We start from the raw sequence: 26,803 nt of genomic DNA on the forward strand, positions 1-26,803 counted from the left end.
TCCTCCTCCTTCCCTCATGTCAACAAAAGAAAAATCATTTCCCATTCCTGGCTTCTGTGCCAGATCAGAGAGACTGAGTGACGAAGAAATGTCTCCAAATGTACCGGGATAGTCTTTCTTGGCTTCTCAGTTTCGCTGTCTTTTGTCGTTTAAAATCTCTTTTCTACAGACCCTCAAAATTACATGTGTGGGGGCCTGGTAACAGCTGCCTTTGTTGTCTCCGGGGTTGGTACCTACTCTCTCGAGTTTGTGTCCCGGGGCTGTGTGCTCAGACTTGACCATGTTTGGGCATGGAGGCTCGTCCCAGATGGGGACCAAAGCCCGCTCTCCCAGAGATGGGCTGGGAGCCCAAGCTTCTCACTGCAGCTCAGGCAGCCTCTTTTGGGGTGGGGGCAGGGGGCCAGGCGAGAAGTGTCTGCCTGCTGAAGACTCCAGGGCACGGGAGACTGTGAGTAGTGCATCCAGAGCCCTCGGGGAGTGGTTTCTCCAACGACCCAGGGTTAGTGGGGAGATCGCGGGGGAGAGACGCTGGCTACGGGAACTTCCTTCCTTAAGGGAGGTCCATCAGGATTCTGGGCTCCAGAGGGGCTGACAGCGGTGTCAGCCGAGAGACTAGAACTGCTGGTGTCGGGGCCCATGGTGTCGGTGGCCTACGGGGGGAGCGCTCCATGGCTGGATCACTATAGTAGCTCAGTGTCCTGGCCCTCCGGTCCCAGCTCCCAGAGCAGCAGAGGGCAGCCACTTGGAGAGCAGGAGAGCAGGGCCAGTCCCGGCGTTTGATCCCAGGGGAGGAGTGGGACAAAAATTGGCTCCACAGGAGCACTGGAGGCTTCTGCTCCAAACCTTCAAGGCTCCCTTTTTTACACTCATAGCTAACGCTTAGTGAGTGCTGGCGCTGGCCAGACACTGTGATCAATAAGTGATATTTGGTGTGTGACTTGATCTTTGTCAGAGCTCCCTGAAGCAGGTACTACTATTCTCATTTTATAGACATGGTTGCTAAGTGGCAAAGTCAGGATTCGATCCCAGATCTGCTGACCTCAGAGTCCTCCCTGCCCCACACTCCACCAAACCCTTAAACACGATACTCTACGCTCTGTCCTTAAGGAAAAGAATAACCAAAATACCAGGTCTAGCGGACCCTCCAAAATCCTACCTTCTTTTTCATTCTCCATCTTTCCTAAATTCACCCGAGACTTTGAGTGACTTTTCTCAATGGGAGATACATCCAAAAAGTATAGAGATATTTAGCAACTCTCAAAAGTGAGAAGTTCTTCTCGGAGTCTAACTGAAATCCCTCCTCTTGTAACAGCAATCCATTTCTTCCTGTCCAGGCTGCAGGGGATGTCAGCAGTTCCTACCCTTCCTCCTGTCTGAAGCCCCTCACTGTGTTTGTTAAATCCTATCCACCCTGATAACCATATCCATGCCCATGTCCTCACCCCATTCTCTTCTCCTGAGTGGTTTTAGGAGCATTTATCACAACTCTGCAAACCTATTTAATCGGTGTAGGTAACAATCTCACCAGAGCATTACAGACAAGTGGGATCTGAACAGACAGCAGGTTCGAAACTTCTCTGTGACAGGGGGGCTTCTCCTCTCCCCTCCTGTCCCCTCCCCTCCTCTCCTCTTCCCTCCCATCCTCTCTCCTCTCCTCCCGTCCCTACCCCTCTCCTCGCCAATCCTCTCTCCTCCTCTCCCCTCTTCCAAGTCCAAAGGCAGTGAGGTGTCAGTAGGGCTGCACACTATCCAGAGGCTGAGGGGACAAGCCATTGTTCCCTGTCCCCTCTGGCTTCTGGTGGCTGTTCACACTCCCTGGCATGTGGCCTCATCACTCCAGTCTGTCCTCCCTGGTCATATTACCTTCTCCTCTTGTCAAATGACCCTTTCGATTACATTTAGGGTCTACGTGGATAGTCCAGAATCATCTCCCCATCTCAGCATCCATAAATTCTTTACCCTGTAAAGTACCAGTTGAGGATTCCAGGGCTGAGAATACGGACCTCCTCTTCTGATAGACCATTACTGAGCCTATCGCACACTGTGTGCCCTTGGACTAGTCAGTCTACCTCTCTGGGCCCCGGATCCTTCAACTGTAGAAAGGGGATGATACTTGCCTCTCAGAGCTGATGGGAGGCTTATATGGGGACAAGAAAGCCCTCTGAAGTTGCAAAGCTCCACATAAAACTAGAGGTGATGTTGATCTTTGAGTACCCTCCCTTCTTACTTGTCCCCCTTTGTGGGGACTACCTGTTGCCTGAGCTCATCTCATGTCTGTTTGCCTCTGTGGCTCCAGAAATGATCACTGCCTGCGGTGGACATGGGGAAGAAGCTGGTGATGGCCCAGAAGCGGGGAGAGACTCGAGCCCTTTGCCTGGGTGTGGCCATGGTGGTGTGCGCTGTCATTGCCTACTATATCCTGGGCACGACCATGCTGCCCCTCTACCAGAAGAGGTACTGAACTCTCCCGGCTGCCCCCCTCCTCCAGCCATTCTCCTAAGGGTCTGGTCTTCCAGGAACCCCGGCCTTCTTCCTACCCCTCCCCTTGACTTCACATCAGGCAAGCAGGTCTGGACAATCCCCAATCTTAGGGTCAATTTAGGGTTAACTCCCTAAGTGCGGGGAGGGTCAGCCTGACTGGACCCTACTCCTCTGGGGTTCTGGGACCTGGGGGCGGAAGACATAGGAGGTCCTTCTCACATGAAACAGTGAAGGATCAGAGCAAGTGCTCCAGCATGAGTTTGATTCCAGGAGAAATGAGAGTTCTAGATTTTCATAGCTCATTTGCACAGTTTGACTCCTCTTCTGAAACCTCCCAGTCAGATGTGCGTCTATTCTCCTGTTGAGTATCTCAAGTGACAGGGAGTTCAGTACTTCATTGTACATAACATTTCATCTTGGGGCTTTTCAGAGTAGGAAATGTAGCACTGGGCCAAAGCCCACTCCCCTGGAGCTCTGCTCTGGAATCTCAGAGAATGTTCCATGCCCTTGTTCCCTGACATGTCAACCACTCGCGCTTTTAAAGGAAAAGGTGTGAGGTTCCGGATCCCTTCTCTATTTGGAACAAACACACTCAGTCCTCTCCACTTGCTTTTTGAGGACACGTCTCAGAGCCTCGCCTCTGGGCATGCTCCAGCTGCTAACAGCCCCTCCATCTGGCAATGTGTGTCCTGCCTGATAAACGGGAGATGAGTCACAATTGATTCGCTGATGTGTTGATGAGGCTGTTAGCCTCCCTTGGGCTTGCTTCTTCCTGACTTTTTATAAGCCTGGAGTGATTCCAGGGTGGAATCTTACCCGAGAGAAGCGCTGTACGGGACTACTGTGTGCCTCTGACATGTTATCTCCAGGTTAAGCGTCCTCCCCACCAACCTCCCTACCCTGGAACAAATCCAGTCCCTTCTACATCTACTCTTCTTAGGGGAAAAGGCACAGATTCTGAAGCTACTTAGACCTGCCTGTGTGGCCTCTGTGTGGCCTCAGAAAAGTCCCTTGGCCTCAGAAAAGTCCCTTGACTTTTCTGAACTCTTCTTCCACCTCCTGCGTGGCGGGAATGGTGTGGCTAAGGCATCTCAGGTCTGGCTACTCATCAGAATCAAGGCAGGGGGATGTTAAAAACATACCGGGGCCTGGGTCTGCCCACCTTAGACGTTCTGAGTCACTTGTTCTTGGCCATGGCTTGGACATGAGAATCTTTTCAAAAGCTCCCTGGGGTCTGGGGTTTGCAGCCTGGGTGAGAATCATTTATGTAGATGATACGTAAGAGGCTAAAAAGCATTGATATTCTGATTCTATGGTCCTTGTGAGTGGGGTCACACCCCTCTATAGCAAGATGAAGGTCCCAGCCCTAGTCTCTGTAAAGGGGTTAAGCCTGCTGCTCTGTGCCTCCCAGGTTCTGAGATATATGTGTGTGTGCATGGTCTCCCCAGTGTGTGGACCCAGGAATCCACGTGCCACCTGATTGAAACCAACATCAGGGACCAGGAGGAGCTGGAGGGCAAAAAGGTGCCACAGTACCCATGCCTGTGGGTCAATGTGTCAGCTGTGGGCCGGTGGGCCATGCTGTACCACACGGAGGACACTCGCGACCAGAACCAGCAGGTACTGACTGTGGTGGTGGTGGGGGGAACATATTCCCCTGCCCCTGGCAAGTGTGTGGGCCTCTTCCTAACTGGATCTGCGTCCCCATTCTAGAGAGTGAAGGCTGAGAAAGCTGAGCCTACATGATGAGGGTCCACAGCTGGTGTGAGGTCTAGCCAGGCTTAGCTCTTCTGGTTTGGAGTCAGACAGATCTGGGTTGGAATCCTTGCTCTGCCATTAGCTGCTGTATGACCTGGGGCAGGCACCGAGCCCCTCTAAACTCAGCTGCCACCTTTGCTGGAGTGTTGTTATGAAGACAGAGGCTGTGTAGTGTGCAGAGTTCAATGTCAGGTGGATAGCAGGCACTTCTATAAGGTGAGTCAAATGAGAGACCAAAGCCAGAGCTGAGCCAATGTATCCCCCTCCGTCCCCCCAGGAAACCAGAGGCCCAGGGGTGGAGCAATCTCTGGAAACCAGTGCTTGGGAGATCTTCCCATCACTACCTCCTTGTACCCCCTACCTACCATCCTAGTCTTTCCTATAGAAAATACAAGTTGGCCTTATCCACTCACTCATTCACTCATTCATCCAATAGTTACTGGGCACTTCCTGCGTCAGGAGCTTTGGATGCATGAGGAGAGAGCTCATATGGGAAATAATATCTAGTGGGGAGGGATCAGTGCCGTAGAGAGGAACAGAGAGTATTATGGGGTCAAGGGCAGGAGTAACTGTTTCTAGCCAACAGCAAGGTGAGGGTGTCAGGAAAGTGGGTTTGTCTTTAAAAACCAACAGGTATTAGATACACAGAAACATGGAGGGCAACATGCACGGCAAGGGGAGGGCATAGAAGAGAAGGTACTAGAAGGTGTGCTGCAGAAACTAACGCAGAACTCAGGGGGACAGGAAGATGCTACAGAGGTGGGCTTCACATGACCCACCTATGGAATCAGAAAGGTTTTTGTTTGTGAAAGGTTTTTGTTTGTTTTTTTTTGAGAGAAGCAAAACTTTAATGAAAATGCTACAAGTTATGGATAATAGTTAGTTCCCATGTTTAAAAAAAAACAGATGATTGAAAACACTTTACTGATTTTTTTTTTTTTTTTTTTGCTAAAAAGATAGTCTTTAAGGATATCCGAGTGAAACAGCAAACACAACACAATAGGAAAGGAGAAGTAAGGGCTGAATTCCAGTGCAGGACACAACACAGCCCCATTAGGGAAGTGGGTGGAAGAACCTATCCTACAACAGACAGAGTTAGACTCTTATAGTCAATAGAGATTTTCTTTTAAGGCTTTAGGAGTCCAGCATAAGGAAGGGAATTGGGGAAGGGCTAAGTTTATCTACAATCACCATTTTACCAAAAAACACACTGATTCAGAGAAGTAGAGGTCGATCTGCCTGAATAGCAAATAGAGCAAATGCCAAGGCAGTCCGATCAGGACAGGTCTCTCATCAACCTGGGCTCAGGACAGACCAAGTTCCTTTGCATTTGTATCAGAAGGCCAGAGCTTTATCTGGAACAAGTTCACTCCAGATAATGCTCCATGGTGCTGATTTTAGCAGGGGGTGGGGGTCATAAGTGCCTCCGAACCGATCCACCATCTCCCCTAGCATTTCCCAGGAAATGGCTCTACTGGTTACCAGGAATTTAAATTCAAGTAGACCATAAAGGAGGGAAATGCTAATGATGTCCTGGCACAGTACAAGCTGTGTGTCTGTCATCTCTGCCAAGCACTACGCAATTATGGAATTAAAATGTGATCAGGCAAGCTGGCACTGCTCAATCTGGCCAGCATTGGAACCGTGTGGGGACTTAACGAAGCTGGGCTCCTACACCAGACCAACTGGTACAGAATTTTAGGGCTCTCTAGGTGTTTCTAAGGTTTAGAATTACTTCTGCGAGCAAACCGGAGTCTTTAAAAGGTCTGTGGTCCTAGGGGCAGGACCAGAGTGCTCCAGAGGAGTGTGAAGTTCAGTGATCAGGCAGAGAGGCTGGGCTATGACAAGCGGCCAGGATGGAGGTTGGGCCTGCAGTAGGGATGCCTGCTGACAGTCAGAGTTTGGCAACTGAAGGGATGGGAAGGGCAGGGCGCTGACGGTGCGCAGTGGGATTACTGACAGTGTTGGGGGGTCACAGAGAAGTGGGTCTGGACAGCGCAAGGTCGCCAGCCTCACCAGATGGGGGTAGAGCTCCCTGGGCCCCCGAATCAGCTCCTTCTAGGACCCCTGCTCTTCTTTGGCATTCAGTGGCTGCTAACTTATCCCAAGGAGCAGGAAGCAAATTTCCAAAGACAAGCAGGAGTGATCACTGGTGTGATAGGAATTGGGAGCAGGCCGTCCTGCAGGCTGTCTGCCTGACCCTGACCCTGAGGTTACCAGTTCAGAGGAGCAAGGGACCAGATCTGCCCCTAGAATGAGCTGTCCGCAGCACGCGAGACAAGCCTCTGCCTGGACCTGTAGGGACAGTGCAGGCTGGTAGCCACCGGCTCTTCTGTCTTCTCTCTCCTAGCACCCAGGCATCACCAGGAGAAATGCTAAAGGCAGGCTGCTGCTCTGGTGGGACAGTGAAAGTCCCCTATGCGGTTTTGCCAAGCAGCCAGGTCGGTGCACCAGCTACCCCGTCTACTTTCAGTAGGCTCTGGGGTACAGGGAGCCCGTACTCTGAGCCAGCTGGGTGTGCTCTGGATTCACGTGTGAAAGGCCAGTCAAGGCTGGCTCCCCCCAGCTCACTCTGAGGAAAGGGGCTACTGGTCAGCTCCTGGTTCTCCCACCAGCCTTAGCGTGGGAGGTTCTAAGCCCCTTTGCATGATCTGTGCTGAGAACAGCAATGTCACAGGACTTGGGGGAAAGGTTGGACCTTTTCAGATCCTTCATATAACTTGGGGGTAGCTGGGTCTAGGGCAGGGGACAGAGGGTGCAGTTAGCCCCAGGCCTCTGAGGTCAGTCTTGCAGAGTGAACTCTTGTCCAGTGTATTGTCAAAAAGCCCCACCAAAGGATCCCGCATGACCACATGCTGGCAAAGGACCCAGAGTGGCCCAGGGTGGGCACAAGCCCCCACCTCAGAGCTTATCCGTGAGTCCCTCTTTAAGAATGGAAAGAGCTGTTGTTGTAATTTCATAGTTAAGTCCCATTATTTTTGATAGCATCTTCCATTTACTGAGCACCTGCTATGTGCTGGGTTCTGTGCTAGGTGTTTTCCATGTATCACCTCCTCTAATGTCCTTACAAACCCATTTTGCAAGACTTGGATAAGTTGTGGCACTCACCAAGGTCACACGACTTGGAACGGATGGCTGAATCCAGGTCTATTTGGCTCCACAGCCACACCTTTACTCAAAAGAGTAGGTTACCCAAAGTCATAGTCAGAGGTACTGGGGAGATAGGTTAGCTCTTCTCAGCTCAGAATTCTGAGTTCACCTGCTACTGGGACTCTGCAGTGCCCAACAACTTTGACTGTCAATTCCTTCCTTGGAGGCAGCTTTCTCTAGCCTCAGTTGCTCCCTGGCCAGCTGGGAACCTATTCCAGCAGCAGCTCCCCCACTTCCCAAGCTGTCAGAACCAAGATGCACCATTCTCTTTACTGTGGATGACTGCTCTCAGGTCTGGCAGCTTTGGGGATGGGTCTCATTTCACATCCAAGAAGTGACCAAGGCCTGGGGAGAAGCTGGCTCAACATTACACATTTTGACCTTGGACATGATTATACTAGGTCAGTGGTCTCAAACCTTTGTGTGTGAAGGAATCATTTGTCTTCTGAGCCCCGCCCTCAACAATTCAGAGTCAGTAGGGAGCTATGCTCTGGCCAGGTGGTCTGCTGCAGATTCTGTGGCGGGGGACCACCTTGCAGAATATCTCCCAGAGCCTCACATGCATACTGTTCAGGCCTCCTGGCACAGAATGTGGATACATCCAGGGTCTTCACTTTGTGTGTCCTCTGCAGAGCTTTCTAGCTGGACCTCACTGACCAGGCCAGAGGCTCCTAATAACAACCACCAGTGTCAGAATCAAGTGTGTGTTGTGCTCTCCCTGCACAGACTCTTTCAAATGTACTGTCTCTTTCCTTTGAATCCCAGTGTCAGATACTAGCTTGCGATTATCTTCTGCTTGGCTCACATAGGGCTAGACCCCGGAGGGTTTTTGATTCAGATTTTCGCCAATGTTTTAAAATTGTGGGAGTTCACATTAAAATTTGGTGTTCTGCCTTTTCTTGAAATGTTGGAGGCCCGGCTTTCATAGGTCTTCGGGATCCCAAGGCATCCATCGTCCAGATGGAGTGATGTCACTGCCAGTCTGGATGCTTCTGGCTCTCTTCATTTCGCCAGGCCCCACCATCCCCCAGACAGCTGCCCCTGGCACCAGGACAAGTGTCAGCTGGCACATGTCATCTCTTCCTCGCCCTTGCCCCTTCACTTCACATGTGGACATTACAGTATAAGCCCCGTGGGCAATCGAGTGCACGACCTCTTCCCTGGATCCAAATGCAGAGCCCACTCGGTCTGTGTCACTTATTGGTCAGTTAAGTTCAAAGCCCTTCTTTAATAACATCCTTGGAAGGAGATACTGCTATTAACCCATTTAAGAGATGAGATATCAAGACCGAGAAAGGTGAGCAATTTGCCTAAGGTTCTACAGTCAACGGAAGCAGAGCCAGGACTCTGGTTGGGCCCCCGCCTCCAAATGTGCGGCATGTACCCTGAGCAGCTCCTGGGCCACTGTCCTCACAAATGACACCATGAAGGTGTCCTCTAGAACCAAGCAGGGCACAGCCTCCCAAGCTTCATCCAGTCCCAACACCCACCCGGGGGCCCAACTCCAAAGCCAGCACTTTCCCTTACTTCGTGCCAGCCCCTCAACTCGCCCAGAGAAACAGGGACTTCCAATTTCATGGCTGCTCTTGCTTCCCCTCACAGTGCTCCTACATCCCAGGCAGCCTGGAAAACTACCAGGTAGCCCGGGCCGACGTGGAGAAGGTCAGAACCAACTTCCACAAGCACCGGATTTTCTACTGCTTCTCAACGACTCGGGAGAATGAGACCACTGTCCTGTACAGGCGCCTCTACGGGCCCCAGACCCTCCTCTTCTCTCTCTTCTGGCCCACCTTCCTGCTTACCGGTGGCCTCCTCATTATTGCCATGGTGAAGATCAACCAGTCCCTTTCCATCTTGGCGGCTCAGAGGTAGACCACAGCCAGGTCACAGGGGACTGGGTGGGCCCCCAGGCCTCTCTCTACTTATGTATCCGTGTCTCCTTCCCCTGCCTTCTCACTGTTCTGCTCCTATCCATCCCAATTCTGCTGTGGGCGGGCCTTGGGAGATTCCTTTGTTAAGTCATTCCCCAACAGGAATATACAACAGCTTCCTGGGTGCTTCAGAGAGCTCCAGGCCAGCTGGTAACAGCTTCTCATTACCTGTCCCCACCCAGCTGACTTAAACCCATTTTCTACTGCACCGATGACCCTGACCACAGACAGCAATGATGCTTATCTCTGTGCCTCTGTTCTCTCAGTTGGCTCAAAAGCCAACCTTTGCCATCCCTGACAAACCTCTGTTCCCTCTTTGAATTCCATAATAAAAACAACGGCAGCTCCCACGTATGCAGAACATTTAGAATATTGCTTTTAGGCCACTAAATGCTATATGCATTTTTATTCCAATATTAACACACATAGGCACAAATTTCTAGTTGTAAACTACTTAAGTCACGGGATGTAATGTATAGCATGGTGACCATAGTTAAAAATTCTGTATTACATATTGGAAAGTTGCTAAGAGAGTAAATCTTAAAAGTTCTCATCACAAGAAAACAAATTTGTAACTCTATATGGTGACAGATGCTAACTAGATTTATTGCAGTGATCATTTTGCAATATATACAAATATCGAATTATTATGTTCTACACCTGAAACTAATGTAATGTTACATGTCAATTACACCTCAATAAACTATACATATATATAAATATCAAGAGGCTATAAGGAAATATGCTAAAATATATATCAAAATATTAACAGTGGGATTGGGATGGTGGTTAAATTTTAATTTTCTTCCTCATCCTTCTTTTTATATTTGGTACTTTTCTAAACTTTCAGCAGTAGGACGGTGTGGTTTCATTAGGTTTGTTGTTGTTTTTTTTTAATATTTTTATTTATTTCTAGGAGAGAGAGAGACAGCGTGAGCAGGGGAGGGCCAGAGAGAGAGGGAGACACAGAATCCGAAACAGGCTCCAGGCTCTGAGCTGGCAGTCAGCACAGAGCCCGACGCGGGACTCGAACCCACGAACCGCGAGATCATGACCCGAGCGAAAGTCGGACCCTTAACCGACTAAGCCACCCAGGCACCCCTCATTAGGTTTGTTTTTAATGAGAAAAGCAATGGTAGATATTATTTTAAAAAGATTTGGAATAGTGAGCCTCATGTCACTAAGCAGGTGGAAATGGACTGGGGAGGGGTTGGGCTCCAGTCAGAGGTAGGTCTTTGAGAACATACAGTTTTAAGAGCCCTCTATGGAAGGAAGGTAACCACATAGATGGGGATGTATAATTTACAATGCAGGTAAGTATAAGGCACTGGCCCTGCAAGGGAAGCTTGTCTCACACTTGAAAAGGGCATAAGTTGAGGACATAAGGTTCTAAGCCATCGTCTCTACTGTTACTACTTCAAGAAGTTTTCTTAGAGCAGTGGTTCCCAAAGTACAGTCCCTGGTCCAGCGACATCAGCATTCTGGGGAGACTTGGGAGAAATGCACGTTCTCAGGCCCTGGCTGAGCCCAAGGGGTTGTGGTGGAGTGGGGTGGGGTGGTGGATGGAGGAGTGTTAACAATGGCTGCAGGGGCTTCTGAGGTACCTTCAAGTGTGAGAACCACTGGTGGAGAGAACCCGTGCCCTGTCACCGGTCTTTTCAGAATGGATGGATGACTGTTTGACAGAGCAATTCCTGAGCTGGATGTGAAGTTAGGCTGACATCTCTGAAGTTCCTTCTGGAGCTGTGATTCTAGACGCAGCCCCAGGGTATAAATCTTGTCTCTGCCTCTGCCAGATTTCATCTCTCAGATTCTCAGTTGTTTCATCTTTAAAAAGTGACTCCTCCTTTCGGGTAGTTGGGAGGGCTGAAGAAAGGTTTGGCACATGGTAGATGACCAGAATGGAAGCAGTTGTTAACAACCGTAATAAGTAATAAATACTCAGAAGCTCCCAGAAGCAATTATACCACAGATAATGTTAGCTAGCATTTATTGGTGCTTATGTATTACATGCCAGGCACTGTGCTAAGCAGTTTGCCTCGTAAAAATTCAGCAAGGTACTACTGAGCTTACCTCAGAGAGGAGAAGCAGCACAGGACAGTGGTTAAGCATGTGAACTTGCAATGTGGACTTCCTGGCTTCAAATACCCAACCCTGCCATTCACTAGCTCAGTGACTTTGGACAAATACCTCAATTTCCTCATTTGCAAAATAGAAGCTAATAATACCTCCTTTTTAGGATTGTTGGTATGAAATTAGTTATTCTATAAGCTTCCTAGAATGGTGACTGGTAAGTGCTCTATAAGATATGAAAAACTGAAGCTCTAAGGTGTCATTGGCCAAGGTCATCCATATACCAGGTGAGGAGCTAGGAATCAAGCCCTGGGCTGTGTGATTCCAGAGCGGACTGTCAACCACAGTACTTGAGCAGACTTAGCTGAAGGGCTGAGGGCACCAGTCCCCTAAGGCCCCAGGGACCAGGTAAGGAACAGTGTTGCATCCCTGGAACCCAGTGCTGCTCTCATATAAGTCAGGGATGTGAGAGGAGAGCATCTGTAATCTGCATGAACATCTCTCACTTTCAACCAGAGAGCCCTGATATACCCCATACCCTCTGGGTTCTTACCTGGGGACATTCCTTCCCAGGGGAGTACACCATTTCCCAGAGGTTCTCCCTTCTGGGATCAGGAAAGTTTCAAGAGTCCTCTGAGTCTTTAAAGAAAGCCTCAGAGACGACATTGTACCATGGTAATTGTATTAACGGTAAGACATTACCACTGGAGGAAATTAGACAAAGGGTACAATGGGATCTCTCTGTGTTATTTCTTCCAGCTGTATGGGAATCTGCAAGTATCTCAAAAATTTAAGTTTGATTTAAATAATAATAAGAAAAAGTTCCCACCATAAGTGTCACTTAAAGGGACTCCTTCACATATGGTTTTCAGGCATCTTCATTGGGGGCTAAAATACAGAGAAACTCAAATAGCCCCTGAGAGGGGAAAAGCCATGTCCCTCTAGAAAAACGCCCAGCCCCCAGTACCCCATGCATGATTAATAATGACCTTCATTGGCGTGGGACACATGCCCTCCTCCTGTCAGTAAGACCGGATTATATCTGCCTGCTGCTCACAGAACTCCATGTACAGGATGAGCATGAAATAGTGGGCATTTGAGCATGATAAGTTAGACACTGAGGAAAAACGTTTTTTGGGATAATAGCTGCCTAGGAGCAGAAAGCCGTCATCGGTGCTTAATAAATCATTGCTAATGAGCATCTCGTGTTTCCACCATTTTTGCTTTTCATCTCACAGGCCAGTGACTCACACCTGGAAAGATGCACCTGCCTTGCTCCCTCCTTCCCCTTCCCTGGGACTCAGCCCATGTGGTTGGGATCAGAGACAGGGGACGGGAAGGGCAGAGGTCAATCAGACCCAGTGCCTGCCTTCAAGGAGCTTTTCCATCCAGCCTTCCTGCCCCACTCCCCACCATTACCAAGGCCTTTCTTCTCCACAGTCAAGAACCTAACTTATGCAAATTCAAAATAGTGCAACCTGAAATACTAATATCTTTCTGTGAATTATTGAAATGATTGCAGCCCCGCTCCATCAACAATTTGTCCAGAATTTCTCCTAATTTTAAAACTCCTTCTTTAGGCATGTGGATTGTAAATTGCATTCATTCTATTGCTAATAGACAGTACGGGCTGGAGCATAAACATATCTCACGTCTTTCGGAGTAGAGTCACGTTCAGGGAATTTTGACATATTTGAGAATATACTGTTTGAACAAAGTGTAGCTATCCGACACCTCACCAGTGGCTGCCTTTTCACATGGAGTGACAGGAGAAAGATTAAAGCAAGATGAGAAAGGCAGGGAGGAATTCACCCCGGTCTAGTGTAGCGTTTCTCAGAGAGAAGGCTTGCAAGGCCAAAAGTGTTCACTGTGATATTCAGATGCTCAGCTTCTTCCTAGATTTCTGTAACTCTCCTTTCCCACTCACATGAAATAGATGATCCCTGCCAGGAGCTGCACCGGCCTCTCTGGATGGCAGTCACAGCAAGGACATGGAAGTGTTTGCAGAGCTCCTGCCATGAGAAACATAAATTGGTATCTCTTTCTGCTACTACTGGCTCATGTTGGAAATAAGCCTGCTGGTATTGACCAGGCCTCACAATATTCCATATCAGACCCATATTCTGAGCACAGATACCTCATAAGGAAAAGCATATTCCTGCCTTTACAAAAGAGGTTTCAGATGAAAGCCCAGTGGGTGATTGTCAAAAGGCTCTTCCTATGGGCCTTGCAGACCCAAGACTTAGATAATAAAGGGGGTTAAGAACACAAGAGTTACAATTGAGCCTGGCCCCAAGACAAAGAGCCTATTTTGGGGTTAAGAGCAGAACACAGTTACTACATATATCTTTGCTAATTGGTGAAGCATAGCAGTCCCTTCTTCAAGGCCTACATTCCATAAACACCCTCCCTTACACTGGCAGCTGGGGTGAGGATAGATAAGAGTAGCTAAAACATAAACCCAGGTGCAAAGACTGACACATTTAGGGCCCCCATGGTAGTTTCCACAAACAAACCAATTCAGAAACATTCATCCTCTTGAGAGCCAGACAGAATGACTCCTAGCTTATCTATATACAATTTAACTTATATGTTATCCTGTTTTTCACTAAGAACATTCTGTTATTTCCTTGGTTCGAATAATTCTGCAATTGATATCACAAGAGGCCTCCCACTGTAAGAAATTCTTTTCTCTGATTTCATGTTGTTGCTGAACTTTTAAATAAAGACACCAAAACCGACAGGACAGAGATGTCTGCCTGGTGATCAGAAAGAATCTCGGGACTCTCACACTCTCTCTCTCTCGCTGACACCGTCCATCCTTCAGGGACCCCTGGACCAGCTGGAGCCGGCCTCCGACAGATCCCCAGTTAACTTCCTTAAAGGATTTGGGGGGTGGGGAAGTGCTGGATATAGATGCAAAGCCAACAACTTCCAGCTGACAGGTGGACAAAGTTGGGGATTTATACAGAGGCTTGCATCTTCTTCCTCAGTTGCAATCTTTAATCTCTTATAGTCTCCATCGCCCCTTCCCAAGCTCCCTCTTTCCTGATATACATGAACTAAAAACAGGGCCTTGCTAAGTACACGCAGCTTCAAGACATGCCTTCTCTCTCCACTCCCAGTGAGATGGTTGCACTGAATCCTTCCGTGTCAATCCTTCCGTGTCAATCCTGCTGGTGGACTCCCCTTTGATTCCTCCTGTTCAAATACAAGCTCATGTTCTCTGTAGGTCAGTAGTTCCTTCAAGATCATCTAGTGCTTCCCCACTTTTTAATCTGGTGCTTGGATCCTCTCTACAACATTCCTCTTTAGTCACAGTCTACATCAACGTCCTTTTGGTGAGTAACTCATTGTACCAGCAGGCAGCCACTTCCATTTGGGGATATGTTTAGCAAATCCCTCCCTGTACAAGAATGTGTCATCCCTAATAGTAGGAAGAGCTAACATTTGTTGAACACTTGTAGGCCAGGAGCTGGGCTAAGCTTTTACACGTATAGCTCATTTAATCCTAACCATATTCTTTAGCGTGTTATTGCTATCTTCACATCCTACGGGAGACGACCGAGGCACAGGGGAGGAACTGAACTTGTCACAGATCTGAAGTTAGTAAAATGCTGAGCTGGGATTCAAACCTGGACAGTATGACTTCAGACCTTATTCTCAAAGCTCTGTGATTCCTGCCTCACAGCCTCTGCTCCATATAACAAATGGAGAATGCCGAGCAGAGCAGTCAGTACGAGGAATGTGTTGGATGCTTCCATGCACCTTTTTACAGAGATCAGGCTCTCAGCTGGCTCCCTGGAGTCATACCCCTGAAGAGTGAACAGATGTAGATTGAGGTCCAAACATATGTGTCCGAAAAAGCCCTGCAAACTTCTGACGTGGGCATTACTAGGACAGACAGGGGCATCAGTTAGCTACAATCTGCCAGAGTCCACTGCCACCCAGCCCACAGCCCATTAAACACTAGACAGGAACCCAGGGACACCAGGGCCACAATAATCCCTGAACAGATCACTCTATTAAAAAGCAGAATGAGGGGTGCCTGGGTGACTCAGTCAGTTAAGCATCTGACTCTTGGTTTCGGCTCCGGTCATGATCTCACAGTTTCATGGGTTTGAGTCCTCCGTTGGACTCCATGCTGACAGTGCAGAACCTGCTTGGAATTCTCTCTCTCTGCCCCCGTCACTGTCCCTCCCCCACTCACACTGTCTCTGTCTCTCTCAAAAATAATTAAATAAACTTAAAAAAAAAAAAGCAGAATGGAAGAGAGGCTGGTCTGACATGACTCTTTCTCAAGGACCCCACACTTCTCTCAGTGATCTCAGTTTTCTTTCCCAACTGTTCCCAAACCATTGACTTAATAGTCACTCTAGAATTTGTCCAGGAGTTGAGAGCATGCTTATTTATACATAGCTTTAGAGTCTTCTCTTACTATCGGTAATAAAAATCAGGCCATGTGACTCTTCTTGGTATTTAAGTAATTTTCCTGTGACTCTATTGACCACTCAAGTAGTCATATTCTTAGCAGCCTCTTAGACATACGTGTCTTTAAACACTGTTTTATATACCCTCCATTGAAATTCCCTGAGGCACAAGCCAGACCTTCATTGATTTGGAGCAGCCAGAGCCTTCTGAGCTCCTGACTTCATGTGAGCCTCTTCGCCATCTTGGATCATCATTCCCAGTTCTCAGACTTCCCTCCTTGTGGGGAAGATGGGAACAAACCCAAACAGAGGTGGGTGTTGCTTGGCTCTCCATCAGGTTATTCGCCCCAAGTAGACTCAGCTATCAGTTATTTTCACTCTTTCTCTTGGAACATGTTTGAAAAGCTTTTTTTTCTCATTTTTACATTTTTGGGAGGTAATTTTCAGCTTAGTGTGACCTTCTTCTGATGTTTCTGAATTATGCGTTTTATTTGTCTTTGGAGAGGGAACCTGTAGGGAAGAAAGCTCACAAAAGTGGGATTTCGAATATGGATTGCCTAGGACCTTGGATAGTTTATTGACTCTCCTTGGGTCTCAACATCCTCAATTGGAAAACAAGCATAATGTGGTTTGTTCTATAGATGGCTTGTGATGATTTGATGCAGTATTGAATGGGGAGTGCCCAGCATAGTGCCTGGTTCAGAGAGGATGCTCCTCAAATGTTCATTCTCTCTTTGAGCAAACATGTCTCTTTCCTCTGATTATACAGGTTCTTCTCTGTTTGAGCCCAGAGAGCATCCTACTGTCCCCTTTCCTTACTAGCAAATTACTGGTTCTCTCTCTCTCTCTTTTTTTAATGTTTTATTTATTTCTAGGAGAGAGAGAGAGAGAGACAGCGTGAGCAGGGGAGGGTCAGAGAGAGAGGGAGTCACAGACTGAAATAGGCTCCAGGCTCTGAGCTGGCAGTCAGCACAGAGCCTGACGCGGGGCTCAAACCGACGAACCGCGAGATCATGACCTAAGTGAAAGTCGGACGCTTAACCGACTAAGCCACCCAGGTGCCCCATATTACTGGTTCTCTTTTCTGTGAGTACCACTGAGGACCACTTGCCTCTGTCCCTCTCAATCCATTTCTTTCTGTACTCCATCTTAAACATTTCTGCCACAAACAGACTGCCTGTCTTTGCGCTAAACTTTCTTGAATCTACTTGCCTAAACTTAGCTCTTAAGGGAAAGCAGTACCTGCACACCACATCTATGCCTAGCTGAACCATTCAACGGCTGGTGGACCAGTGTGTCCATGAAAGTCCATTTCCTGGGAGTACTCTCACCGTTGACAACAATAGATCTGGCTGTAATAATCTGCCAAGTGTGAGGCAGGCAAATCCTTTGGCCTAGAAATCAGGCTTAATTGGAAATTAAATTGCATTTGCATGCCAACTGCAGGACGCTTATATCCACAGCTAATTTATCAAGGTGATGCCTCATCTCCAGGAAGCCCCTGGGAATAGAGCGGCTGCATCAGCAAAATTACCAGCTTGTATATGATGAGAAGAACGTTCTTGAAAGTGCAACCTGAGCCCTTCAAGTCCCTCATTTGGGGTTTTGTGCACTCCTTGGCTGCCTCCTCTCCTCTATGCCAGAAGCTCTGCCAAGACATGGAGGTATGGATGCCAGTGGGAACCAGACTGCTCTCTGGCTGCTCCAGGCCTGAGGCAGGAAGAGAATCACGCAAGCAAAAGATTTCCAAGCCACAGCACTTCCCTTCGTTATCCGAGGGTTGAGTTGCTCAGGGAGGTAGAAGGTATCATGGGTAACATCATCGTTCAAAATCTGATTTCTATATTTAACACTGGTACTAATAGGTCACAATGCTCAAGGGTGTGCCGGACTCTTCACCCAGCCCTTTGCACACATTTATTCCATCCTCCAGGCAACCGTAGGACATAAATACACTATGATATTCATGATCTTTGTTTTACCGACAAAGAAACTGAGACCTAGGAAGTCAAGAAACTCGCTTCAGGTCACTGCTGCCCACTTAGCTTATTTCACAGCGGAGCCTATACTTGGGAGCACATTACACTGCTCCTTCATGTCCCCCCACTTTTCATTTTGAAAATGTCCAAGTCTAAAGGAGTTGCAAAATTAGTACCAGAAGCATGTACTTGGTTCACAAATTGTTTTCAATAGTTTGCCATGTTTGCATTCCTTCTCTTTGTGTGTGTGTGTGTGTGTGTGTGTGTGTGTGTGTGTGTGTGTGTTTTTCTAAATCATTCGAGAGTAGGTTCAGGGGCAGAGCATAAAGCACAGGTTCACGGGCAGGGCATAAAGCACAAGTCTGATTTGGAAACCCAGTCTGGCTGGAGGAAAACGTGCTAGCAGACGGAGAGCCATGGTCGGACATGGGCTGAGGCCGTGGGCTGTGTGAGCCAGGCCCAGAAGTTCAAAGCGTGAACCAAATGTTGCTAAATGTCCTGCTAGAGCCCATAAGGCTTTGAGATTTGGGGCCCAACTTCCTGCCTCCAGGGTGGAGGCGTCCTTAGGGGAGTCTGACCCAGGCCATAAGAGATGTAGTAACATTCAGGTTTTAAGCTTATGGAGCTTATAAGGCCCGGGTTTCTCTGCCGTACTTCCTATCTTTTCGTCAGGAGGAGAGTGCTCACTGTGAATGGGTGGGGCCTGGGGAGGGAACGGACTGAACTGAATGGGTTTTGAAGGCTCTGGATGTTAAGCTCATTCTCTTAATGGAGTGCTAACCCTCCTGTCCCATCTGCCACTGGAACTCAGATTCTAGGTAGGGAAAGGGAAGGCGGAGAGAATGTTGGAGAAGTCTCTGACTCTCTTCTGACCCACATGGGTGATTTCAGTCAACCAGCCATTTTCTGAGACCTAAGAGGTTTGACTAGACTACAGATGAGAGGAGATATAACCTCAGTCCTTATAAATAGCAATAACACATAAAAGCAAAATCAGGTGATCATTTGTTGAGCTCTTTATCTGACACAGCATTGCACTAAACACTTACATGCATCACTTCAATAAACCTGCAAGACTGAAATTATTATGTCCACTTTCCAGCAGAAAGCAAGACTCAAAGAGGTGATGGAACTTCCGAAGGTCAAGTGGCTCCCAAAGGGTAATGGGTGGCTTCAGAGTCTGATGAACCCCAAACGTCATGTCCCCAGAAAGCCCTGGATCCTTAAGGGCTGGAGCACTGTCAGTCCACTGTCTGCAGCCTCCAGTGGCCTTTGCTGGTGACTGGTCACTTCACACACCCACAGAGGAACCTCTCAGCCAAATGGAGCAGAGGGGAGACTAGAAAAGAGTGTCAGTCTTTTCCCTGTGGCAACACTACCCTCTTTCCATGGGAAGAATAAATCGAAGATTAACTAAATGACCCATAGCTCCAGTGACAGGAAAGGGCAGTTTTCAGGATGGGGGGCTAAGGAGCCACACAAACGGCTCCAACCCTCATGCCCTACATATAGCAGGGTCACTGATGGTCTTACCAAAGGGTAAGATGGACAGACAGACAAGCAAGGTGGGATACAGAACCAGGCCCTTTAGCAGGGAGGCAGGGCAGAGGCTTTGGGGAAAGGGAAGAAGATTCAGAGGCCCAGATTCAAGGCCAGTTTTGCTGTCCACTTTCTGGGTGGTCTCCCCTGGGCCTTGGGCTTCTCACCTGCCTTGACCCCTCAGCTTCCACTGAATCCTGCTATGTGTCAGGCCCTGCCACGACTGCCGGGAAAGCGGTGATGGCCACAACAGTCCCTGCCCTCACGTTCCCACTCTTACTGGGCAAGCCAGGCCAGAAGCAAGTGAATCCGTGTGTAACGTCATTGCATGAGCAGTGAGTGTTATGCGGAAAAACAAGATGGCGTCAGTGGACAGAAAGTGCCTGATATGTGAGTGTGTTGGTGGGGGAGATGTGGAAGGGGTGCTGCGTGGGGGTGTGTGCGTGCCGGACAGAGCCAGGTGAGCTCTGACACAGTGTCCAGTGGAGGTGACAGAGACTGTGCGGGTCCACACGCTGACGGTGCTGGTGTGGCTGGGGTGTGCCGCAGGGAGAAGAAGACCACAATGGAGGATGGAAACGCAAAGGGAAGATCAAGCAAAGCCTGTCAGCCCCTGAGAGAAGTCTGCATTTGACCCCAGGTGTGTCAAGAAACCACTGGAGGCAGGGTCGTGAGCAAGCGGAGCCGGGATTCCCTTTCGTATTTTAAAACCATGGGAATGGATGAATAGCAATGGATGAATGGATAAAAGAAAATGACAGTATATCCGTACATGGAATGTTATTCAGCCTGCAAAAGGAATGGAATTCTGATGCATACCCGGATGAACCTTGAACACATTGTTAAGCGAGATAAGTCAGACACAAAAGGACAAATACTGTATGATTCCATTATATGCAGGGCCCAGAACAGGTAGATTTATACAGATAGAAAGCGTGTGGTGGTTGCCAGCGCTGGGGGAGGGGGAATGGGGAGATGGTGTTTAATGAGGACACACAGTTTCAGTTTGGGGCGTCTGAAAAATTCTGGAGATGGATGGTGGTGATGGTTTGCACAACAGTGTGAATGTATTTATGACCATACATTTATGAATGGTACACCTAAAAATTGTAAAAATGGTAAATGCTATATTATGTATATTTGCTACAATAAAAAAACATGGGAAAGGATGCTATGCAGAGACTTGTCTCTGAGGGTAGATTTCTTTTCTTTCTAGTGCCGTAGCATGAAACCACAGACTGGGTGATTTGGTAGAAAATTTTTTTTCATGGTTCTGGAGGCTGGAAGTCCAAGATCAAAGTGTTGACAGGGTTGAGACCTCTCTGGTGAGAACTCTGTCCTTTGTTTGCAGATAACTGCTGTGTTCTTGCTGAGTCCTCATGTGGCCTTTGTTCTATGTGTGCCTTTCTCCTTTTTAATCTTTTTAAAATTTACACATGTATTTCATTAGGATTTTATAATTCGATATATTTTTAAACACTTTTTAAAATTTACATCCAAGTTAGTTAGCAGATAGTACAATAATGATTTCAAGAGTAGATTCCAGTGATTTGTCCCTTACATATAACACCCAGTGCTCATTCCACAAGTTTCCTCCTTAATGCTCCCTGTCCATTTAGCCCATCCCTCCCATAACCACTGTAGCAACCCTTAGTTTATTCTCTGTATTTAACAGTCTCTTATGGTTTGCCCCCTCCCTATCTTTATATTATTTTTTGCTTCTTTTCCCTTATGTTCATCTGTTTTGTATCTTAAATTCCACATATGAGTGAAATCATAGGATATTTGTCTTCTCTGACTGGCTAATTTTGCTTAACAGAATACACCCTGGTTTCATCCACATTGTTGCAAGTGGCAAGATTTCATTCTTTTCGATTGTTGAGTAATACTCCAGTGTGTGTGTGTGTGTGTGTGTGTGTGTGTGTGCGCACGCGCGCGCGTTCATATACCGTATCTTCTTTATCCATTCATCTGTCAATGGATATTTGAGCTCTTTCCACACTTTGGCTCCTGTCAATAGCGCTTTTATAAACATTGGTGTGCATGTGCCTCTTCGAAACAGCACACCTGTATCCTTTGGATAAATACCTAGCAGTCTAGCAGTGCAATTGTTGGGTCATAGGGTAGTCCTATTTTTAATTTTTTTTAGGAACCTCCATACTGTTTTCAGAGTGGCTGCACCAGTTTGCATTTCTACCAGCAGTGCAAAAGTAGCACATCCCCTTTCTCCACATCCTGGCCAACATGTGTCATTGCCTGAGTCATTAATTTTAGCCATTCTGACAGCTGTGAGGTGGTGTCTTATTGTGGTTTTGATTTGTATATCCTTCATGGTGAGTGATATTGAGCATTTTTCCATGTGTCTGTTGGCTGTCTGGATGTCTTCTTTGGAAAAGTATCTATTCATGTCTTTTGCCCATTTCTTCACTGGGTTATTTGGTTTTTTGGGGTGTTGAGTTTGATAAGTTCTTTATAGATTTTGGATACTAACCCTTTATCTGATATGTTATTTGCAAATATCTTCTCCCATTCCATTGGTTGCCTTTTAGTTTTGCTGTTTTCCTTTACCATGGTGAAGTTTGTATCTTGATAAGGTCCCAATAGTTCACTTTTGCTTTTGTTTCCCTTGCCTCCAGAAATGTGTTGAGTAAGAAGTTGCTACAGCTAAGGTCAAAGAGGTTTTGGCCTGCTTTCTCCTCTAGTGTTTTGATGGCTTCCTGTCTTATGTTTAGGTCTTTCATCCATTTTGAGTTAATATTTGTGTATGGTGTAAGAAAGTGGTCCAGGTTCATTCTTCTGCATGTTGCTGTCCAGTTTTCCCAATGCCATTTGCTGAAAAGACTGTCTTTTTTCCATGGATATTCTTTCCCACTTTTTCGAAGACTAGTTGGCCGTACATTTGTTGGTCCATTTCTGGGTTCTCTATTCTGTTCCACTGATCTATGTGTCTGCTTTTGTGCTAGTACCATACTGCCTTAATTACAGCTTTGTAATACATCTTGAAGTCTGGAATTGTGATGCCTCCAGCTTAGGTTTTCTTTTTCAGCATTGTTTTGACTATTCAGGGTCTCTTTTGGTTCCACACACATTTTAGGATGGTTTGTTCTAGCTCTGTGAAGAATGCTGGTTTTATTTTGATAGGGAGTGCATTGAATATGTAGATTGCTTTGGGTAGTATCGACATTTTAACAATATTTGTTCTTCTAATCCATGAGCATGGCTTACTTTCCATTTTGTGTGTGTGTGTGTCTTCAATTTCTTTCATGAGCTTTGTATAGGTTTCAGTGTATAGGTTTTTTCACCTCTTTGGTTAGGTTCTTTCCTAGGTATTTTCTGGGTTTTGGTGCAATTGTAAATGTGATCAATTCCTTGATTTCCCTTTCTGCTGTTTCATTATTGGTGTATAGAAATGCAACCTATTTCTGTGCATTGATTTTATAACCCTGCGACTTTGCTGTATTCATGGGTCAGTTCTAGCAGTTTTTTGGTGGAATCTTTTGGGTTTCCCATATAGAGTATCATGCTGTCTGCAAAGAGTGAAAGTTTGACTTCTTCTTTGCTGATTTGGATGCCTTTATTAATTGCTGAGGCTAAGACTTCCAATACTATGTTGAATAACAGTGGCAAGAGTGGACATCCTTTCGTGTTCCTAACCTTAGGGGGAAAGGTCTCAGTTTTTCCCCATCGACGATGATATTAGCAGTGGGTCCCTTGTATATGGCTTTTATGATCTTGAGGTATGATCCTTCTATCCCTACTTTCTTGAGCATTTTTATCAAAGAAGGATGCTGTATTTTGTCAAGTGCTTTCTCCGGATCTATTGAGAGGATTGTATGGTTCTTATTCTTTCTTTAATTAATGTGATGTATCACATTGATTGTTTTGTGGATTTTGAACCAGTCCTGCATCCCAAGTATAAATCCCACTTGTTCATGGTGAATAATTCTTTCAATATATGGTTGGATCTGGTTGGCCAGTATCTTGTTGAGAATTTTTGCATCCATGTTCACCAGGAAAATTGGTCTGTAGTTCTCTTTTTTAATGGGGGTCTTTGGTTTTGGAATCAAGGTAATGGCAGCTTCATAGAATGAGTTTGGAAGTTTTCCTTCCATTTCTATTTTTTGGAACAGCTTCAAAAGAATAGGTGTTAACTCTTCTTTAAATGTTTGGTAGAATTCCTCTTGAAAGCCACCTGACCCTGGATTCTTGTTTATGGGGTGATTTTTGATTACTTCAATTTCTTTACTGGTTATGAGTCTGTTCAAATTTTCTATTTCTTTCTGTTTCAGATTTAGTAGTTTATATGTTTCTAGGAATTTGTCCATTTCTTCCAGATTGCCCAATTTATTGGCATATAATTGCTCATAATATTTTCTTATTCTTGCTTGTATTTCCGCAGTATTGATTGTGATCTGTCCTCTTTCATTTTGTGTGTGCCTTTCTTCTTAAAGGACACCAGTCCTATCTGATCAGGACTCCAGCCTGTGACCTCATTTAGCCTTTTATTTTTTATTTTTTATTTTTTTTTTTAGGAAAAGGCGAAAGATTTATTCGATCTGAAGAGAAACCAGAGTAATTAACTCTTTTAATGTGTTATTTCCAAGTGCAGTCACATTGAGGGGTTAGGCTCCAACAAATGAATTGGAAGTGTGACACAGTTCAGTCCATAACAGAGGGTGACAGTGCTGAGGGATCTGACCTAGAGAGTGTTCCTTTAGCACTGCCTGGAATCTTCAGTCACAACCTTGGCTCTGCCACCTGGGGAAGTTATTCAACCTCTCCCACCCTTAGATGGAAATAGTGAGCATAGGTAACTTGCAGCAAAGACTGGACTGAATATAGGGATCCTTGGAAAGCCCCAGCAAATAAATAGCCCTCAAGGGAAGGTGGCAATTATTATTTTCTACATGGTTCCTGTTGACTGTGGAATGATAGGCTGCTGTTTCTGGGCTTGCAATGCATGGGCAGGGTTAACTAGCACAAGGATGCCAGTGCATTCTGCGGCCCAGCATGTCTCCTGTTGTCCCAGGCTCCGAATGACAGCCGGTTCCAAGCTGATGTTTGCAGATAGTAAGCGGCAAGCCTGGGCTTGGCTCTGCCTGCCAAGCATAGATGATTTGAAAAATGCCATCCAAACTGGTCCAGGGTTAATCAAAAGATTACAGAAAGAAAATTAGGGCAGGCTAATCCTGGCCTCCCAGACATAAGCATCAGAGTCACCTCTCTCCCTGACTTCTGCCCAGTTCTCTGCCTCTGCTTCCAACCCACTTCTTTCCAGCAAGAAGTGGAAACTGGCCAGACTGACATTAGAGCGGGAAGGCTTGCAGCGTGGTGTTTTCTGTTCTTCCTGTGCTGGCAGTGTGAGCTGTTTGGCCAGGTCTCCTGTAGTTTCTGTTGTTTGCCTGGAAAAGATGGCCCTCGATGGTGGTTTGCAGTATAGATGGGCACTTGAGTCTCAGGGGAATTGTCCAGAATTGTGCTGCTTTGGTCAGAACAGAGGTCTTAACACCTTGATTTCTGAAAGAAATCTTGGCCAAACTGGGAAGGGATCAGCTTTGTTTTCATTGTTTTCCTGTCCCAGATCTGAGTTTTAGAAATGGAGGGCATGAAATGAGAGGGACAAAGCCAGAAATTGGAGGCAGACAGGCTGACTTCCACTTCCAGCTCTGTCCCATGCTGGCTATGTGACTCAGAGCCTGGCCCTTCCCTTTCTGAAGCTCTGAGTTTCTCATCTGTAAATGGCCTAACTTGAGCTCCTGCCTTCTAACACTCTTGTGTATGTACAGCGCTTAGAGCAGTGTCAGGCCCAGAGAGGGTGCTGTGACAAGCGAGCATTGTGATTATTGGTAACAAATCTTATAACTCTAAAAGTGGACAGGAACTTCAAATGAGCAACTCCCTCATTTTAGAGATAAAGAAGCTGGGGCCCAGAGAAGGAAGCTACTTACTCAGTGAGCAAATGTGAAGATTTGAATTTGAACTCAGGCTTGGCTCCAAAGCTGTTATTCACTGTGAGTCTAAGAACATGGACTGGACATATGGTGGCTCCAACCAGAGAGAACCAGGGTTGCTTTGTGTTCATGGCCTTCCTGCCCTCACCCCAACAGGAGAAAGGTTTTCTTCCGCCTTCAGACTGGGGATCTATGAGGAATACAGGGAGGGCGGTCACTGGTGGTGCTAAACACCTTCTCTCACATCTTTTCCTAGGGTCCTGGCCTTTTTTCTATTCAGCTGGCCTGGGGAGCCTGTGTTGTCTCATCTCTGCTCCCTCTCCTCTCCCCCAACCTCTGCCCTTCCATGGGGCCCTCAGAACCTGGGTCCTCCTTCCTGCCCTTCTGGTTGTGGTGCAGATGGACACTGAGGGGACACTGGCCAGCTGTGGTGGACAGGTAGTGTGGGCCTGCTGCTGAGGGACCAATCTCACAGAGCACGTGGGGTACCAAACCCTTGCTCTGGATTGCACTGACCCAACATGTTATCAGGGTCATTCTGACTGATCACTTCTGTCACACTCCAGCACAGAATTCAGAACAAGAGGAGACCAGGCCTCCCAAAGGGACTCTGGCTACAAGGCCCAATGTTGTTGGGCCGGGAAAGCTTTCAGTCACTGTGTATTCAACATGCATTGGGTACTCAAAAAATGAAAACCAAGCCCAATACAAGAGCCTTTGTAGGGCTCATGTCCTCATGGGGGTTGGGTAGGAAACACAAAAACCACTAAATGAAAAGGATCATTTCAGTTGTTAATAAGTTTTTGATTACAGAAGTTGTAATAGAGAGTGATAAGGCCTGTGGCGGGGGTTAAGGGGTGACTTTGGAGGAGCAGCCCATCTGGAAAAGAGCTGGAAGAGGGCTTGACCCATAGCTCACTCATTCAGCAATGCCTCCTTTCTCCTGGCTACCAGTGCAAGGTCTCATCACATGAGAAGAAGAGAAGGGCAGAACCTGGCCTCTACCAGGCAGCTGCCATGTGCTACGTACTGCACACCTCACATGTACTGTCTTGTTCAGTCTTCTGGTAGCCCCATGCAATAGGAATTACTGGCCCCGCTTTCTAGGGGAGGACAGAGGCTCAAAATGGGAAATAGCTTGTCCAAGGCTATCCTGTGAGTAAGTGGCAAGGATTTGAACCCAGGGCTGGCTGACTCTGGAGCCATTCTTTGGCTCTTCCTGCACCTTGCAGCCTTCTTTCCTGGCTACATCACATGACCACTTCCACACTTGGGAATCAACAGCTCTCAAGGACTCGGGGTCTGGGGTCTAGTGAGAGAGGTGGCCCAGGGAAGATTCTGTAACCCTTTGAGGACTGGGGAAGGTGAAGGTCACACTGGCATGGTAAGCGATCTCTAGGTCTCCAAAGACCAATTAAGACCTGCCTTGATCCACTCCACCTTTGCCTTGATACCACAGCCCATGGTGCCCCTCCCACCTACCAGAGGGGCCCATTTCCAGCTACTTCTAA

The 26,803-nt window shown here is 47.1% G+C and overlaps 1 protein-coding gene across 1 annotated transcript; it reads left to right on the forward strand.

Annotated features, from left to right (window-relative positions):
- The first annotated feature begins 374 nt into the window (after positions 1 to 374).
- KCNMB1 (potassium calcium-activated channel subfamily M regulatory beta subunit 1) lies at positions 375 to 9,979 on the forward strand. Its single transcript, XM_077757139.1, has 4 exons — positions 375 to 448; positions 2,297 to 2,454; positions 3,930 to 4,101; positions 8,992 to 9,979. Exons 2-4 carry the CDS (start codon positions 2,321 to 2,323, stop codon positions 9,259 to 9,261), a joined length of 576 nt encoding a protein of 191 aa, XP_077613265.1. The 5' UTR covers positions 375 to 448; positions 2,297 to 2,320; the 3' UTR covers positions 9,262 to 9,979.
- Positions 9,980 to 26,803: the final 16,824 nt, after the last annotated feature.

The sequence above is a fragment of the Crocuta crocuta genome, unplaced genomic scaffold (assembly GCF_008692635.1).
Source record: "Crocuta crocuta isolate KB4526 unplaced genomic scaffold, BGI_CrCroc_1.0 scaffold131, whole genome shotgun sequence".
NCBI lineage: Eukaryota > Metazoa > Chordata > Mammalia > Carnivora > Hyaenidae > Crocuta > Crocuta crocuta.

Coding starts and splice junctions, on each gene's coding strand:
- KCNMB1 (XM_077757139.1), top strand. CDS start 2,321: ATGGGGAAGAAGCTGGTGATGGCCCAGAAGCGGGGAGAGACTCGAGCC. Junction 2,455..3,929: donor CTGCCCCTCTACCAGAAGAG/GTACTGAACTCT, acceptor TGGTCTCCCCAG/TGTGTGGACCCAGGAATCCA. Junction 4,102..8,991: donor CTCGCGACCAGAACCAGCAG/GTACTGACTGTG, acceptor TTCCCCTCACAG/TGCTCCTACATCCCAGGCAG.